The 15,236-nt window shown below is 37.0% G+C and overlaps 1 protein-coding gene across 1 annotated transcript in view; it reads left to right on the forward strand.

Moving 5' to 3' along the window:
• The first annotated feature begins 586 nt into the window (after nt 1-586).
• hdac9b (histone deacetylase 9b) overlaps nt 587-15,236 on the forward strand; it is a 75,221-nt gene continuing 60,571 nt past the window's right edge. Inside the window, exon 1 of the mRNA XM_073847344.1 lies at nt 587-688. Within this exon, the coding sequence (XP_073703445.1) occupies nt 589-688 (100 nt within the window). The 5' untranslated portion in view covers nt 587-588. The remainder of the gene's footprint in view (nt 689-15,236) is intronic.

The raw sequence follows: 15,236 nt of genomic DNA on the forward strand, positions 1-15,236 counted from the left end.
GAGGTGTTACCAAAATATGTTGTAGCATGGAAACCGTGAGTTTTCTGACAGTAACGTGGGACCGTGAATGTGCTGTAATGTGTGTCAGAGGCATCCAGTGACTCACATCACTGCTGTGTTTCAATCCTTTCAAACCGCTGAGATGGGGAAAGGGGAATTGTGAGAGCGTGACTTTTTCACATCCTCAGATAATTTTCAGAGACCTTAAGTCTTCCGATGTCCCTCAGACACCACTTCCTCTACCAGTGACATTCTGACAGGAACCCTCAGTGTATGAGTGTGTATGAATGAGGTGTGTGTGCTTGAATGATCTCAGATTAATATTGCAACAGAGACTTCATCATGAAGATCAAGAGTGGTAAGTGCACCATAAATTTGATAACTGCAACAAATGGGAGCACTATGAATATCTGAAAGTCTTAGCATTATTATAAAATGAAAAATACAAGCTTGTTTATGTATCACATTATTACAGTAAGTGTATTACTGTAGATTTTAAAATAACATTTTTTGTTCCACACAGTAAACATGATTTTCTCCCGAACTGTTTTTGTAATAACAGGTTTAGGTGAAGGCTATGAAGACTACATGGTGCACAGATCCTATGGGGCATCAGGATGGGGCAGAAGAGGTCACCCCTTTGCTTTTAAAACTCTAACCAGGACAGGTCGCTCAGTCTGGGGCTACAGTGAGTGGAATCATATTTTCTGTCTCTCTGACTAGCACAGAGTTTTTTGTGCAAGTAATGAAACAAGACTTTGTGAAAGACAAATCACTTACTCAGCAAAGCTAGACAATGCATTCTATCTGTTTGTGTTCAATGGTAAAAATAGCCAAAAATAGCTGTGAATGTGACAGAAATGCTTGATTTAAAATCTGCAAAAATGCATGAAAATGCAAAAATCTTGAAATACTGCTATATCTAACATTGGATCTGTATATACACTGCTGTTCAAAAGTTTGGGATCAGTAAGATTTTTTTTTTTTTTTTTAAAGAAGTTTATTATGCTCATGCAAGGCTGAATTTATTAAAAATCCAGAAAATATAATTATATATTATTTCAATGTAAAATAACTTTTTCTATTTGAATACATTTTAAAATCTTCAGAAATCATTCTAATATGCTGATTTATTCAGATTTTATCAATGTTGAAAACAGTTGTGCTGCTTAATATTTTGTTGAAACCTGTATACTTTATAATAAATAAAGTTAAAAAGAACAGAATTTATTCAACAAAAATATTTTGTAGCAATATAAACTACTATTTAAAATTTTGATTCTGTCTTTTTTTTTTGAAAGACATTATTACTTTTATTCACCAAGGATGTGTTAAATTGATAAATGTGATAGCAAAGACTTATATTGTTAGAAAATTTTGTATAAATGCTGCTCAAAGCAGCACAACTCTTTCTAGCATTGATAAGAAAAGTATGATTTCTAAAGGATCATGTGACAGTGAAGACTGGAGTAATGGCTGATGAAAATTCAACTTTGCATCATAGGATAAATCATATTTGAAAATGTATTAAAATAGAAAACCATTATTTTAAACTGTAATAATATTTCACAGTTTTACAGGTTTTTTTTTTATCAAGTAAATGCAACCTTGATGAGCAGAAGAGAATTTTTTAAAAACATTAAAAATCTTACTGATCATGATTACTCAAAAATACAGAAAAAACAATAATACTGCAAAGTAATATTAAATAAAGGTTTCTATTTTAATATACATAAACATACATGTTTTTCCTGTGATGCAAAGCTGAATTTTCATCAGCCATTACTCCAGTCTTCAATGTCACATGATCCTTCAGAAATCATTCTAATATGCTGATTTATTATTTGAATTATCAATGTTGGCAACAGTTGTGCTACCAATTCTTTTTTTTGGAACCTGTGATACTTTTTCAGGATTCTTTATTCAAAATATACATCTTTTCTAACAATATAAGTCGTTGCTATCACTTTTTTTTTTTTTATCAATTTTACACATCCTTGCTTTTTCTTTAAAAAAAAAAGAATAAAAATGTACTGACCCCAAACTTTTGAACATTATTGTGTATTGTTAGAAGAGATTTCTATTTTAAATAAATGCTGTTCTTTTGAACTTTTTATTTATCAAAGAATCCTGAAAAAAAGTATCAAAGGTTCCAAAAAATATTAAGCAACACAACTGTTTCCAACACTGATAATAAATCTGCATATTAGAATGATTTCTGAAGGATCATGTGACACTGAATACTGGAGTAATGATGCTGAAAAATTCAGCATCACAGAAATAACTTTGATTTTTAATGTATATTAAAATAGAAGAATGTTGTTTTGCATCTTAGTAATATTTTACAATATATTTTTTTTCTGTATTTTTGATCAAATAAATGCAGCCTTGATAAGCATTAAAAAAAGTACTTAAAATACATTAAAAATCTTACTGATCACAATATTTTGATCGGCTGTATGTATGAGTGTGTGTATATATTAGTGGTGGGCCGTTATCGGCGTTAACGTGCTGCGTTAACGTGAGACTCATATCGCGCGATAAAAAAAATATCGCCGTTAATCTATTCTCAAAGTTGGGTTGGGAGCTGGGTCTAAACTACGCAAGATATGATGACTTTCACCTTGATATTTTAGCGCGGATGACGTATATCTAGTTGAATTGCACTGTAGGGGGCGAGAACGAGTCTTCAACTTCTGTGAAATTACCACATCAAATGAGACGCGCAGACATGGATGCAGCTATGAAGCCGCTTCAGGGCAGGTGTGTGCGTTGCTAGACCCTTTTTACTGGGGCACGTGCCCCAGTGAAAATCTGCTATGGCCCAGTAAAATCTCAAGTTTGAGTTATAATTTACTTTGATAATCCCGAAATAAAGACATTAAACTATATGCAACAACTGAATTGACGCTTCTAAAAGCAACGCAGTTTATTGGAAGACTATGCACGCAGATAGGCTATCCATACCCGCGCGCCTGTGTATTTTACGGGAATGCGCACGTCGTACAGCCTTTTGCGCAGAAGTACTTGGTTACACAAGTTTGTATAGTTAATTGTGTTGTAAATGCAATTGTCAAGCAGTTTGTAATGCATTTTGGAAACAGGAGATGATCGCCTGGTCTAATGCGCCACCTGGCTTGAGAAACCCGTTCTCAAAGACTTACTTTTAGTCATTATTTGGGTAGCACACATATTCTGAATGCCTTCAGCAGAATTTAAATTAGCCATTTTAATCTAGATTAATCTAGATTAATTTCAAGATTTAATCTAGATTAATCTAGATAAAAAAAAATAATCTATGCCCACCACTAGTATATATACATATATACATCATTTACTTCATTAATTCAACTCAAATTGTGAAACTCGTGTATTAAATAAATTCAATGCACACAGACTGAAGTAGTTTACGTCTTTGTTTTTTTTTTAGTTGTGATGATTTGGCTCACATTTAACAAAAACACACCAATTCACTATCTCAACAAATTAGAATATGGTGACATGCCAATCAGCTAATCAACTCAAAACACCTGCAAAGTTTTCCTGAGCCTTCAAAATGCTCTCTCAGTTTGGTTCACTAGGCTACACAATCATGGGGAAGACTGCTGATCTGACAGTTGTCCAGAAGACAATCACTGACACCCTTCACAAGGAGGGTAAGCCACAAACATTCATTGCCAAAGAAGCTGGCTGTTCACAAAGTGCTGTATCCAAGCATGTTAACAGAACGTTGAGTGGAAGGAAAAAGTGTGGAAGAAAAAGGTGCACAACCGGCCGAGAGAACAGCAGCCTTGAGAGGCTTGTCAAGCCAAATTGATTCAAGAATGTGGGCGAACTTCACAAAGAATGGACTGAGGCTGGGGTCAAGGCATCAAGAGCCACCACACACAGATGTGTCAAGGAAATTGGCTACAGTTGTCGTATTCCTCTTGTTAAGCCACTCCTGAACCACAGACAACATTAGAGGTGTCTTACCTGGGCTAAGAAGAAGAGGAAATAGTCCAAAGTCTTCTTTTCAGATGAGAGCAAGTTGCTTGAAGTCCAGTGTTAAGTTTCCACAGTCTGTGATGATTTGGGGTGCAATGTCATCAGCTGGTGTTGGTCCACTGTGTTTTTTGAAAACCAGTCACTGCACCCATTTACCAAGAAATTTTAGAGCACTTCATGCTTCATGCTTCATTCTGCTGACCAGCTTTTTAAAGATGCTGATTTCATTTTCCAGCAGGATTTGGCACCTGCCCACACTGCCAAAAGCACCAAAAGTTGGTTAAATGACCATGGTGTTGGTGTGTTTGACTGGCCAGCAAACTCAACAGACCTAAACCCCACAGAGAAGGGGTATTGTCAAGAGGAAAATTAGAAACGAGAGACTAAAAAATGCAGATGAGCTGAAGGCCACTGTCAAAGAAACCTGATTACAAAAAAATTGATTAGTCTTATGAAGTATTCTAATTTGTTGAGATAGTAAATTTGTGGGTTTTTGTTAAATGTGAGCCAAATCATCACATTTAAAAGAACCAAAAACTACTTCAGTCTATCTTTAATACACAAGTTTCACAATTTGAGTTCAATTACTGAAATACATGACATTCTAATTGATTGAGATGCACCTGTATATATATAATTACAGTTTGCACAAAAATAGAGCATAAGAAACTTATTTAAAATCGTTTTTAAAAAGCTCCTAACTTTTGAACAGTAGTGTATACAACAATGCTCTTTTTTCCTAACTTGTATATTTTCTTGATTCTTCATTGTGAAGTACTGGAGTGTGGGCAGGGATTTGGTAGCTGTTATTGTGAGAGAGAAACTTGGATGGGGAAGTGTAATGTGCCTGAAAGAGGAAACGCTGAAAGCTTCACACATCCTTGCACAAATAGGATAGTACATTCATGAGATGTCCTTTCACAAGCTTCCTGTTTGACTCTAAAAACTGAAAAGCTTCTTTTGTAATTTGTTGGTTTCTCAGAAATGAAAGAAAGACACGTGTAGGCCCGCTCTTACTAAATGGCTGATTAAACCAGATCATATAAAAGACCTATTCATGCTTTATATACTGAGACGTGTACCTCAAAGTAAATATTTCCTAGTCAAACAGACTTGGGATATAATGAATCCTGACAATGTGAGCAGCATGAGTCGATTTCACACTTGTGGTCCGGTATGGATCAGAACATGTCATGAATCATAGTGTCCCCATAATGATGAGCTTACATACGTACCAGTGATCTAATCTTAGATTGAATCCATTTGGAGATCAATCAATAGGAGTGCAGACAGGGGTGGAGCTGTGCAGAATGAGAGCTATTGTGCTCTATATTGGGAGCCATTTCAGGCTTGACGCAGAACATGGTCTCTAAGCAACAGCATCAGATTTTAAAGTAACAGAGCTGTCTACATTTCCATAGCGGTAGGTAAACAACTTACCTACATTCGCCTGAAAACACAATACACAGAATAGAATTTCAGGGAGTCTTTTGGCATAGGCTCACTTGGGATTGAAAGAAGCCCCTAAACCTTAGTAACTTGTTGATGGTCTGTGCAAACCCAATCTACAGAATTGCATGTGGAGTGACTGCATTGCTGAATTAAACTGAGGCCAATGAGTTTTGCCACTTGCTGATACAAGATTAAAAAAGCAATAATTCTAAGTCTGCAACAATGTGCGCTGTGTACCGTGTCTTTTGTTTCTATCAGGGCTGCTATTTGTAAGGCTTGGTGATTTAAAAAGATGCAAAAAAATGGACAGATTTTGTGTCTGCATGTGTTTGAGACAGCAAACGTGTGCAAAAATGTGTGATAATTCTGTGCAAATGCATCTGTGGTTTGCTTCATCTCTCAGCAGCAGTGGCCCTTCACACATGTCATGCTCATCTCTCTACTGCTGCTGTGTGCTGGCAGAATGGAGACGAGCCCAAATGACAGTCACACAGCTATTTGTCTGCTCACTCCAACCTTTATCCTCAACTCTGGAACTTTTATGCCCCAGGGTTTGATTTGCAAATTTAAATAGATTTTCTTTTTTCTTTGTGTTATATGAAGGTCACATGAAAAAATGTCATTGACATTAGTGTAAACAGAACCATTTTGTTCTTTAGACAAAAAATAAAAAATAAAAATAGTTTGTTGAAAGAGTTGCTTCACTCCTGAATTAAAATTTTCTTACCGCCATGTCTTTCAAGATATTCATGTTTTTCTTTCTTCAGTCGAGAAAAAATTACGGTTTTTGAGGGAAACATTCCAGGATTTTTCTCCATATAGTGGACTTCTATGGGAATCAACAGGTTGAAGGTCCAAATTGCAGTTTTAATGCAATAAGGGTCATATCTAGCTAAACGATTGGTCATTTTCTTAAAAAAAAAAAAGAAACTTATTATAAGAAATAAGAACTACGACTTCATGCATTACATAATCATTTTGGAAAGGTCATGCATGGTTAGTTTTTCGTCTGTTTACTGTTTTTTCTGGTTTAAGCATTAGTCGACTATTAGTCGCATGTTTATCAATAAACCATATAAATCATAATAATGAGCCTTAAATTGCCTTTACATAGCACTTAAGCAGACACAAAAAAGCTTGCCACAGTGCACCGGCAGAATGTGTCAGGGAAAAACAGCAAAAAGACTGGATTAACATTTTAATAAATTATCGATAAACTAATGCTTTCTTTGTTTTCGGCTCAAGAGACGAAGTCGGTGACACTGACTCGTCATCTCCGCAGTAGTGATGCGTCTGTATGCATGTTTCATACAGATTACATAATCTGAGAATATATTTAAATTGGTTTATTTAAAAGTAGACATTTCACTTGATATAGATAGTCTATATTTTTCATGTCTGGCAAGTATACACAGAGTTTCAAAGTTTTGCACTCAAGTTTACAGAAGCCGAGACGGAAGAAAGCACATTCTGTTTGCTTTCATTATTTTACAAAAGCACAACATTTCGTTGTTATTGTGAGTGCACACAAATAAACATAGAGTCTTTACAGATTTAAAATATGTGTTATTTTTATCTGTACGGTTAGTAAACTATTAGGGTGCAGCCCTATTTAAAAGTAAATACATTTTTATTTATTTATTTTTAAACTGACAGATTGTTTTCCTAAATAAAAACCTTATTCCTCGGCTGGGATTGTGTAGAGCCCTTTGAAGCGGCATTGAAACCTTCAACCCACTCATTCCCATTTAAGTCCACTATACGGTGAATGTGTTTTCCTCAAAAACCTTCATTTCTTTTCAGCTGAGGAAAGAAAGACGTGAAAATCTTGGATGACATAGGGGTCAGGAAATTTTCATTCTCGAGTAAATGAATCCTATGAAGAACTGTTCACAGAAGGTTCTTTGGGGAATCCAAAATGGTTCTTTAAAGGTAATGTACGGAAAGCAATAATTAGAATTTGGGTAATACTGAACAAATGTTGTAATGTATGCATATTTGCACAATAAGGTTTCCTGTTGTGATTCACGGAAATAGTGAAAGTAGACAGATGACAGCTTATAACATTTTAAAAACCTTGGCTTGGAGGAATATCTCTGCTTACAGTGAGGACTGACACGTTGAGTAATAATGAGTGTAATTAATTATTACAGGACTGTCTGTTAAGCTGAGGGCAAGAGAAGTCTAAAGGAAAGAGAACTAATTCTTTCGCTCTCTGGAGGGTCATAAAATGCCTCCGACATTGAAGGTTGAGTTATTTTAGGGTAGGCCTAATTTACTACGCCTTCTCTCATCTCCAGCTAATAATCTGAACCTCTTTCCAAAAAAGACTTGAATTATTGGAATTAACTGCAGTCTAATTTTACTCAAATAAACAAAAATGACTCCACTGGGCATTTGTGTAATAGGCCTAGCAGGAAGTTAACATTGCAGAAACTGCTTAAAAACAACACAGATGGAATGTCAGCGGCTATCAGGTGCAACCAACTGCATTCCATGTCAGCGTGAGATCTGCGATTCCCATTACCACACATACCTGTTTTGACCCTGATAGTAGTAACAGACATTTCGGGGTGACATTGACCAGGTCCCATCATCCTCGGGGCCCAGGTCACCACGCTCTGTGATTGGATGGCCCTTTGTTCTGGCCTTTCATGTGTAGTGCACCTGCTCAGCCCCTCCCTTGAGCCGTCCTGGTGAGTTATGGGATAGCGGAGGATAGAAAGGCGTGAAATGAGAAATGTGAAGTTGCTTTAAGTTTCCACATGCTTTAGTCACACTAAGTGGTGCCCCTGTTTTAGTGTCTAAAGCAGGCCAGCGATATGGCCCAGATGTGTGTGATTGACAGAAGGCTCCTGTACATTGTCTGCATTGTTCATGTTCTAATTATTATACAATATAAATTAGGTGAAAAGCAATTTGTCCATCCATTCTACAATGTGACACAATCACTGCCAAGCGGAACATATTTAAGCAACATGAGAAAGAGTGCTGTACAGCCAAATCACAGTGACGCTGATATTCAGACAAACAGCATGACTGTAAGTGTGATATTGCTGAAATAAAATAAACAAGAAATAATATTGAGAACCTTACATTCTTGACATAATATTGATAGTTAATTTTAAATGTTTATGAGGAATCATTCAGGGAAGAAAAAAAAAAGTCAAATTTGTCCTTGATCCATGTATGTCCACTGTTGGAAAAAAAGGAAAGGGAACCCCGAGTATTAAGACTTGTATGGCTTAATATAACGTCAATAATGTATTATACTGAAATACGTAGTACAAAATTTATATATTGTTTTATACATATTTTGGACTATAGGGGGTGCCATAATTTTCGATTACATTAAATGGTTGCACTCCTTGAGCTACTGGCACTACCTAACTACCTAATGGGTTTTCTACTATTTCTATAGTAAGAGACATAATTTATGTTATAATACGCCATGCAAGTCTTAATACCCTGAGTTCCCTTTAACACAGGAGTTCTCAACTCTGGCCCTCGAGGTCCATTTTCCTGCAGAGTTTAGCTCCAACCCTAATCAAACACACCTGAACAAGCTAATCAAGCTCTTCATCATTACTAGAAAGTTACAGGCAGGTGAGTTTGATCAAGGTTGGAGGTAAACTCTGCAGGAAAGTGGACCTCGAGGGTCAGAGTTGAGAACCTCTGCTTTAACAGATACATTAAATCAACACAATATAAAAGTTACTTTGCTGCGTCAATGAAAATATTTTATGACCTCAAAATACCAAAATGCTGATTTGTAAACTAATACATTTTGACATTTGTGTCATAACCATCTCCATATGTATTGCTTCTCTGAAATTGTAAACTTGCTTGGAAGCTGGTACATACAGCACTATATTTGCGATGCAGAGCACTCAGGTATAAGTCCCATGAAACAAAAATCATAAGAGCTCAGAGACATTAAAAAAAGCTAAAATTACATGGTTGTATCAGAAAATGCAATTCTATCTCACATTTGTTTATGCTCACTGATGCTCCAGAAGGAAACACAATGCATTAAGAGTCAGGGGTGTACATTTTGAACAGAATTTATATTATTATTTTGATATCAATTGTAAAATGATTGTTTCATCCCTAAATTGATCAATTTGTAGTATTTTAAACAAATTGGTTGAATGAATGATTCAATGACTAACTAACTATATTGGTAGTCACGTGTTGCCACTTACTGGTGCATTGGCGTGTACAGATTTTGAAATCTCATTAATCCAAAATCCAAATAAATTAATCCAAAATAAATTACACATCAAATATTTTCTGACTGGCTGAGATTGCCTCTTAGTGGAAAATCTGTATCGGCTATGTATGTGTATATATTATGTTATTAATTTTGATGGTAATCTTTCTATGCATGGTTTCGTCTCTCTCTATTTTTTGTAGATTTGTAAATTGCATTCTAGGCTATTATTAGTGTAGAATCTCATTGTATGTGCATGCATATCTTTTATAGTATTTGTAATTTATATAGTATCCATTACAGTTTTTTACGTTCCTCTCTATATAAGCTTGTGGCACTTTTTGCATGCATTTTAAAATACACATTTGCAACAGGTAGGTGATTCAACAATCTTTCCATTTCTCTCACTCTTCTGTTTTTCTGTTCCTGTCTTGTCATCTGCAGCTTGATTACAAGGCTGATAAAGGTGGTGGAGTTTCTCTCTCTGATTGCTGAATGCTATTTTAAGCCTTGCCACGGTCCTGCTGCCCTGGCCAGAGATGCAGCTAGTGGCTCTGATGTCATGTTTACTTGTGCAGCTGCATCTGTTTGATTCTCTTTGTAGTGGAAAGTCAGCGAATCTTATAGTTACCTCAGAGGAGAGACTGTTGCTCTTCTTGCAGTACCACTACTGTCTAAAAGTGCAAGAGAGAGAAAACAAAGATAGAGAGGTTTACAGCTTGTTAGTGTGGCTGACATCACAGTGGTTGAGTTGGAAAGGCCAGGGCGGAACTAGATCTGGGATGAAAGGAGCGGTTAGGCTCTCTGAAACCACTCCTAAACACAGCATGCGGTGTATGTGCATGTGAATCACTGCGTGTCTATACATAAACATTCACTTCCCTTTGTAATTGCTGACTTGTGATGGAAGGAAAACCAAAAAGTAAGATTTAATTATTAAAAAAAGAAACTGGTATGACTTTTTCACATTAAAATATACACTGCCCCTAAAAGGATTTGGACACTTAAAAGCATTAGTTGACTTCCAGAATAAGAAATTTCATATAATTTACTCACCCCCATGTCATTCAAGATGTTCACGTCTTTCTTTCTTCAGTCAAAAGGAAATTAAGGTTTTTATGGAAAACATTCTAGGATTTTTCTTCATATAGTGGACTTCAATGGAAGCCAATGCGTTGAAGGTCCAAATTGCAGTTTCAATGCATCTTTAAAGGGCTCTACACTAGAGGTCTGCGCGGGACTGCTTTTCTAGTCACGCTCCCGCCCGCTCCCGCGAGGTTTTATTCCGCACCCACCCGCTCCCGCTATATATTCACGCTTTGTTCACCCGCTGCCCACTTAGAATAATTTTCTTCCCGACCCGACCGTTCCCGCTAAATTTAATTCTCGTTTCCAGAATCTCACATTTAACTATTAGGAAACAATACAGAGTATATAAAACTTTTTTTTTTTTGCAGTACATCCATTATATTTCCATGTTCCACTTTTAAGACGTAGCCTATTATAGCCCTGCATTCAGCCCGTCATAGATCAAATGCGGGCTAAAATTATATTTTAGACATTCAATGGTGATTAAAAAAAATCGCAGTGCTGGTGGAAACACCAGACCATGTTAGCATGACTACAATGAATATGATCAAGAGCGGCTAGAGCGCATCTTCAGCGCAGCCGGAAGGGTTCTGCGTTCAAGTGCACGCAATAGGCTAAATCTTGCCACAAAGCACCGGCAAAAGTAATTACCATGACTGTGAAATAGCAAGGAGATATTTAAAATTATTTATTTATAAACTAGTGTTTTCTGAGTCAGCGATGAAGTTAAAGATCGTCCTCATCCATCTCCTCATTAGAGAGAAATGCATCTTTACGGATTAGCTACATAATAAAAGAGTTTTTGTTTTCGATTTGTTTTATTTCGTTAAGTACTAAATTAAAGCTTTCTACATATATATATATATATATATATATATATATATATATATATATCATTTCTGACAAAAAATAACGGTTAAAAAGTTTCCACTGAAAAAAAAAAAAAAAAAAAAAAATATATATATATATATATATATATATATATATATATATATAGCCTATATTAAGAAACAAAAAGCTTACGTTTAACGAACAAAAAAAAAATTAACTTTATAAAAAAGAAACGAAATTATAACCACTTTGCCATTACATGCAAAACTGAACTATTTTAATTGCCAAAACAGTAGTATAAGTTTTTTGGCAAAGGGGGGAAAAAAAAGAAAAATTGAAAAATCAGTCAGCATAACCTTATGAAGATTTTGGCACTCCAATCATGGCTTTGCGCACTTGCCCACAGAAAAAACACCATCAGTACCCCCACTTCCCGCGCCTATGAAACCTTGCCAATAAAATGCATGACGCAGAAAACACTGCCAGTACACTGCGAGTGTATAACAGTTTTGAGCGCAGGCTGTAGCCTACAGGCTCGATAAGAATGAGTAAAGCGCAGATTTGCTGTTCAGAAAAGACGTCGGGAACGGGATATTGTTACTGCCCGCTCCCGTTGGAATTACACCAGAGTTACCGACCGCAACCGCTTTTATTGGGAAATTTATTCCCGCGCCGCAAGAAATGCGCAAGAAGAGCCGCGGGAATGCAGACCTCTACTCTACACAATCCCTGCCAAGGAATAAGGGTCTTGTCTAACGGATCGATTGGTAATTTTCTAAAAATGAAATTATCAGTGGTGTGTCATTATCGGCGTTAACGTGAGACTCTTATCGGGCGATAAAAAAATATCACCGTTAATCTATTCTCAAAGTTGGTTGGTTGGGAGCTGGGTCTATACTATGCAAGCTATGATGACTTTCACCTTGATATTTTAGTGCGGATGTATACCTAGCCGAATTGCACTGTAGGGGGCGAGAACGAGTCTTGAACCTGTGTGTATGCCTACTGTGAAATTACCACATCAAACGAGACGTGCTAACATGGATGCAGCTATGAAGCCACCGGGTTTGATTTAGGGCAGGGGCGTTGCTAGACCCTTTTTACTGGGGCACGTGCCCCAGTGAAAATCTGCTGTGCCCCAGTAAAATCTCAAATTTGAGTTGTAATTTACTTTGATAATCCCGAAATAAAGACATTAAACTGTAAGCAAGCAACAACTGAATTGACGTTTCTAAAAGCAACGCCGTTTAACCGAAGACTATGCACGCAGATATCCATGCCCGTGCGCGTCTGTGTATTTAACTGCAACACGCATGTCGCGCAGCCTTTTACGCAGAAGTACATGCAGTGTAGGAATAGTTGGTTACACAAGTTTGTTTAGTTAATTGTGTTGTAAATGCAATTGTCAAGCAGTTTGTGATGCATTTTGGAAACAGGAGATGCGCCACCTGGCTTGAGAAACCCGTTCTCAAAGACTTACTTTTAGTCATTATTTGGGTAGCACACATATTCTGTATGCCTTCGGCAGAATTCAAATTAGCCATTTTAATCTAGTGTCACGGGGTGAAGAATCACTCGACAAGGCAGGCTTAGTGAAAAACAAGGCCCCGGAGGGTGGATTTATTTACAATAAAATAAACTGGTGAAAGCAAGGTAAGTTGGTGCGTGATGCTGGCGGTGGCTGGTGCTCAACGTGCTCTTCTGTGTTTAATCCAAGAGAAAGTGGGTGTCCAAACGTGCTCCAAAAACATGGTGGGCTGTCGGTCACTTGCTGCTTTCTGGGGAAAATAGAGAGAGAAGTTAGACCAGCGATGCATTCACTTCGAGACCTGAGTCTGACTGTCTGTTCAGCGTGTGCTGCTTTTGTGGCTGTGGGCTGATTGGAAGCAGAGCTCTGTGACCGATCAGCCGGTGATGAGGACGTGCAGGTGCGTTGTGTTGGTTACCAGGGCGACGCTGATTCCTTCGAGGACGCTCGTCACATTAGAATAATCTAGATTAATTCCAAGATTACAGTTAGATTAATCTAGATTAAAAAAATGAATCTATGCCCACCACTAGAAATTATATACTTTTGAACCACCAATTTTCATTTTGCACTAGATCAACTTCACACATTACGTAGTCACATTAGAAAGGTCACGCGTGATGTAGGCGGAAGTACCGACCCAAATTTTTCAAAGAAGAACGTGCAAAGAAAGTTTGGAGATGGAGTTTTTCACCCTACCCTACCTTTTTGAACTGGAGTACACAGACGTAGAACTAACACACATCGCAGAGCTAGTACAAGAAAAGCATTAAAGCATTTGAGGTTAAAGGTTGAAGTTGAGGTTAAAGTATATAAATTATTACCGATCGTTTAGTTTTCCGTTTTCAGATAACACCCTTATTCTTTGGCTAGGATCACGTAGAGCCCTTTGAAGCTGCATTGAAACTGCAATTTGGACCTTCAACCCATCAGCTCACATTGAAGTCCACTATATGGAGAAAAATCTTGGAGTCTTTTCCTCAAAAATGCTAGTTAAGAAATCACCTTGCCACCAGCTGTTTAAAATAATTTCAGAAACGATGACCCAAAACTTAAGCATTTCTGAAAATGTACCCACCCTCAGGGCATCCAAGATGTAGACGAGTTTGTTCAGAGGAATCCCTAAATTAAATATAAATCAATGTTAAAACACAATACATTTAATCTTTATTTGAGTAAAGTTTTTTTTTTACAGTACATTTTTTGTTTAGCTTTATCCCAAGATGAGGTAGCTGGTTTTATTGTCCTTTATAACAAGATATTCTTTATTTGTGTTGAGCCTTTTGGGAAGCAAAAGTAAGGAGGGCTCAAGAAGGATAAATGATGCAAAGTATGGATGGGGTAAACATGTGCTCACTAGAAACATTCCGTGGGAGGTTACGGCGCCGTGAGCTTCTGGCCAAATGAGTGGGATGACCTGATGTGCCCTCTGATCTGTATCCCACTCCTCATAACAGGCTTCTGGGAGCTCCTCTGACAATTAATAATGAAGACCCGCTACTCCCACACAACATCACAGGGATAACGAGAAGAGACTTAGAAAGAAACACAGAGAAGGGCAAAAGGGTTTGAAGAAATTCAGAGAGAGAGAGAGAGAGAGAGAAACGTTCCCTGTAGAGGCATTTTAAAAAGTAGCTTAGAGTATGTTTCAGATACACAGTCAATACACATTCTAAACACTGCATTCAGAACCATTATTAGTTCATGTCCAGAATAAAAATGTCCTGATAATTTACTCACCCCCATGTCATCCAAAATGTTCATGTCTTTCTTTCTTCAGTAGAAAAGAAATTGAGGTTTTTAAGGAAAACATTTCAGATTTTTCTCCATATAGTGGACTTCAATGGGGGTCAATGTATTGAAGGTCCAAATTGTTAAAAAGGTATATACAGTGCCGCTTGAAAGTTTGTGAACCCTTTACAATTTTTTATATTTCTGCATAAATATGACCCAAAACATCATCAGATTTTCATATAAGTTCTGAAAGCAGACAAAGAGAACCCAATCAAACAAGTGAGAGAAAAATATTTGCTTTGTCATTTATTTATTGAGAAAACTGATCCAGTGTTACATATCAGTGCATTGCAAAAGTATGTGCTTTCAGTATCTGGTGTGACTCCCTTTTGCTGCAGTAAC

Source organism: Garra rufa, chromosome 9, assembly GCF_049309525.1.
Source record: "Garra rufa chromosome 9, GarRuf1.0, whole genome shotgun sequence".
NCBI lineage: Eukaryota > Metazoa > Chordata > Actinopteri > Cypriniformes > Cyprinidae > Garra > Garra rufa.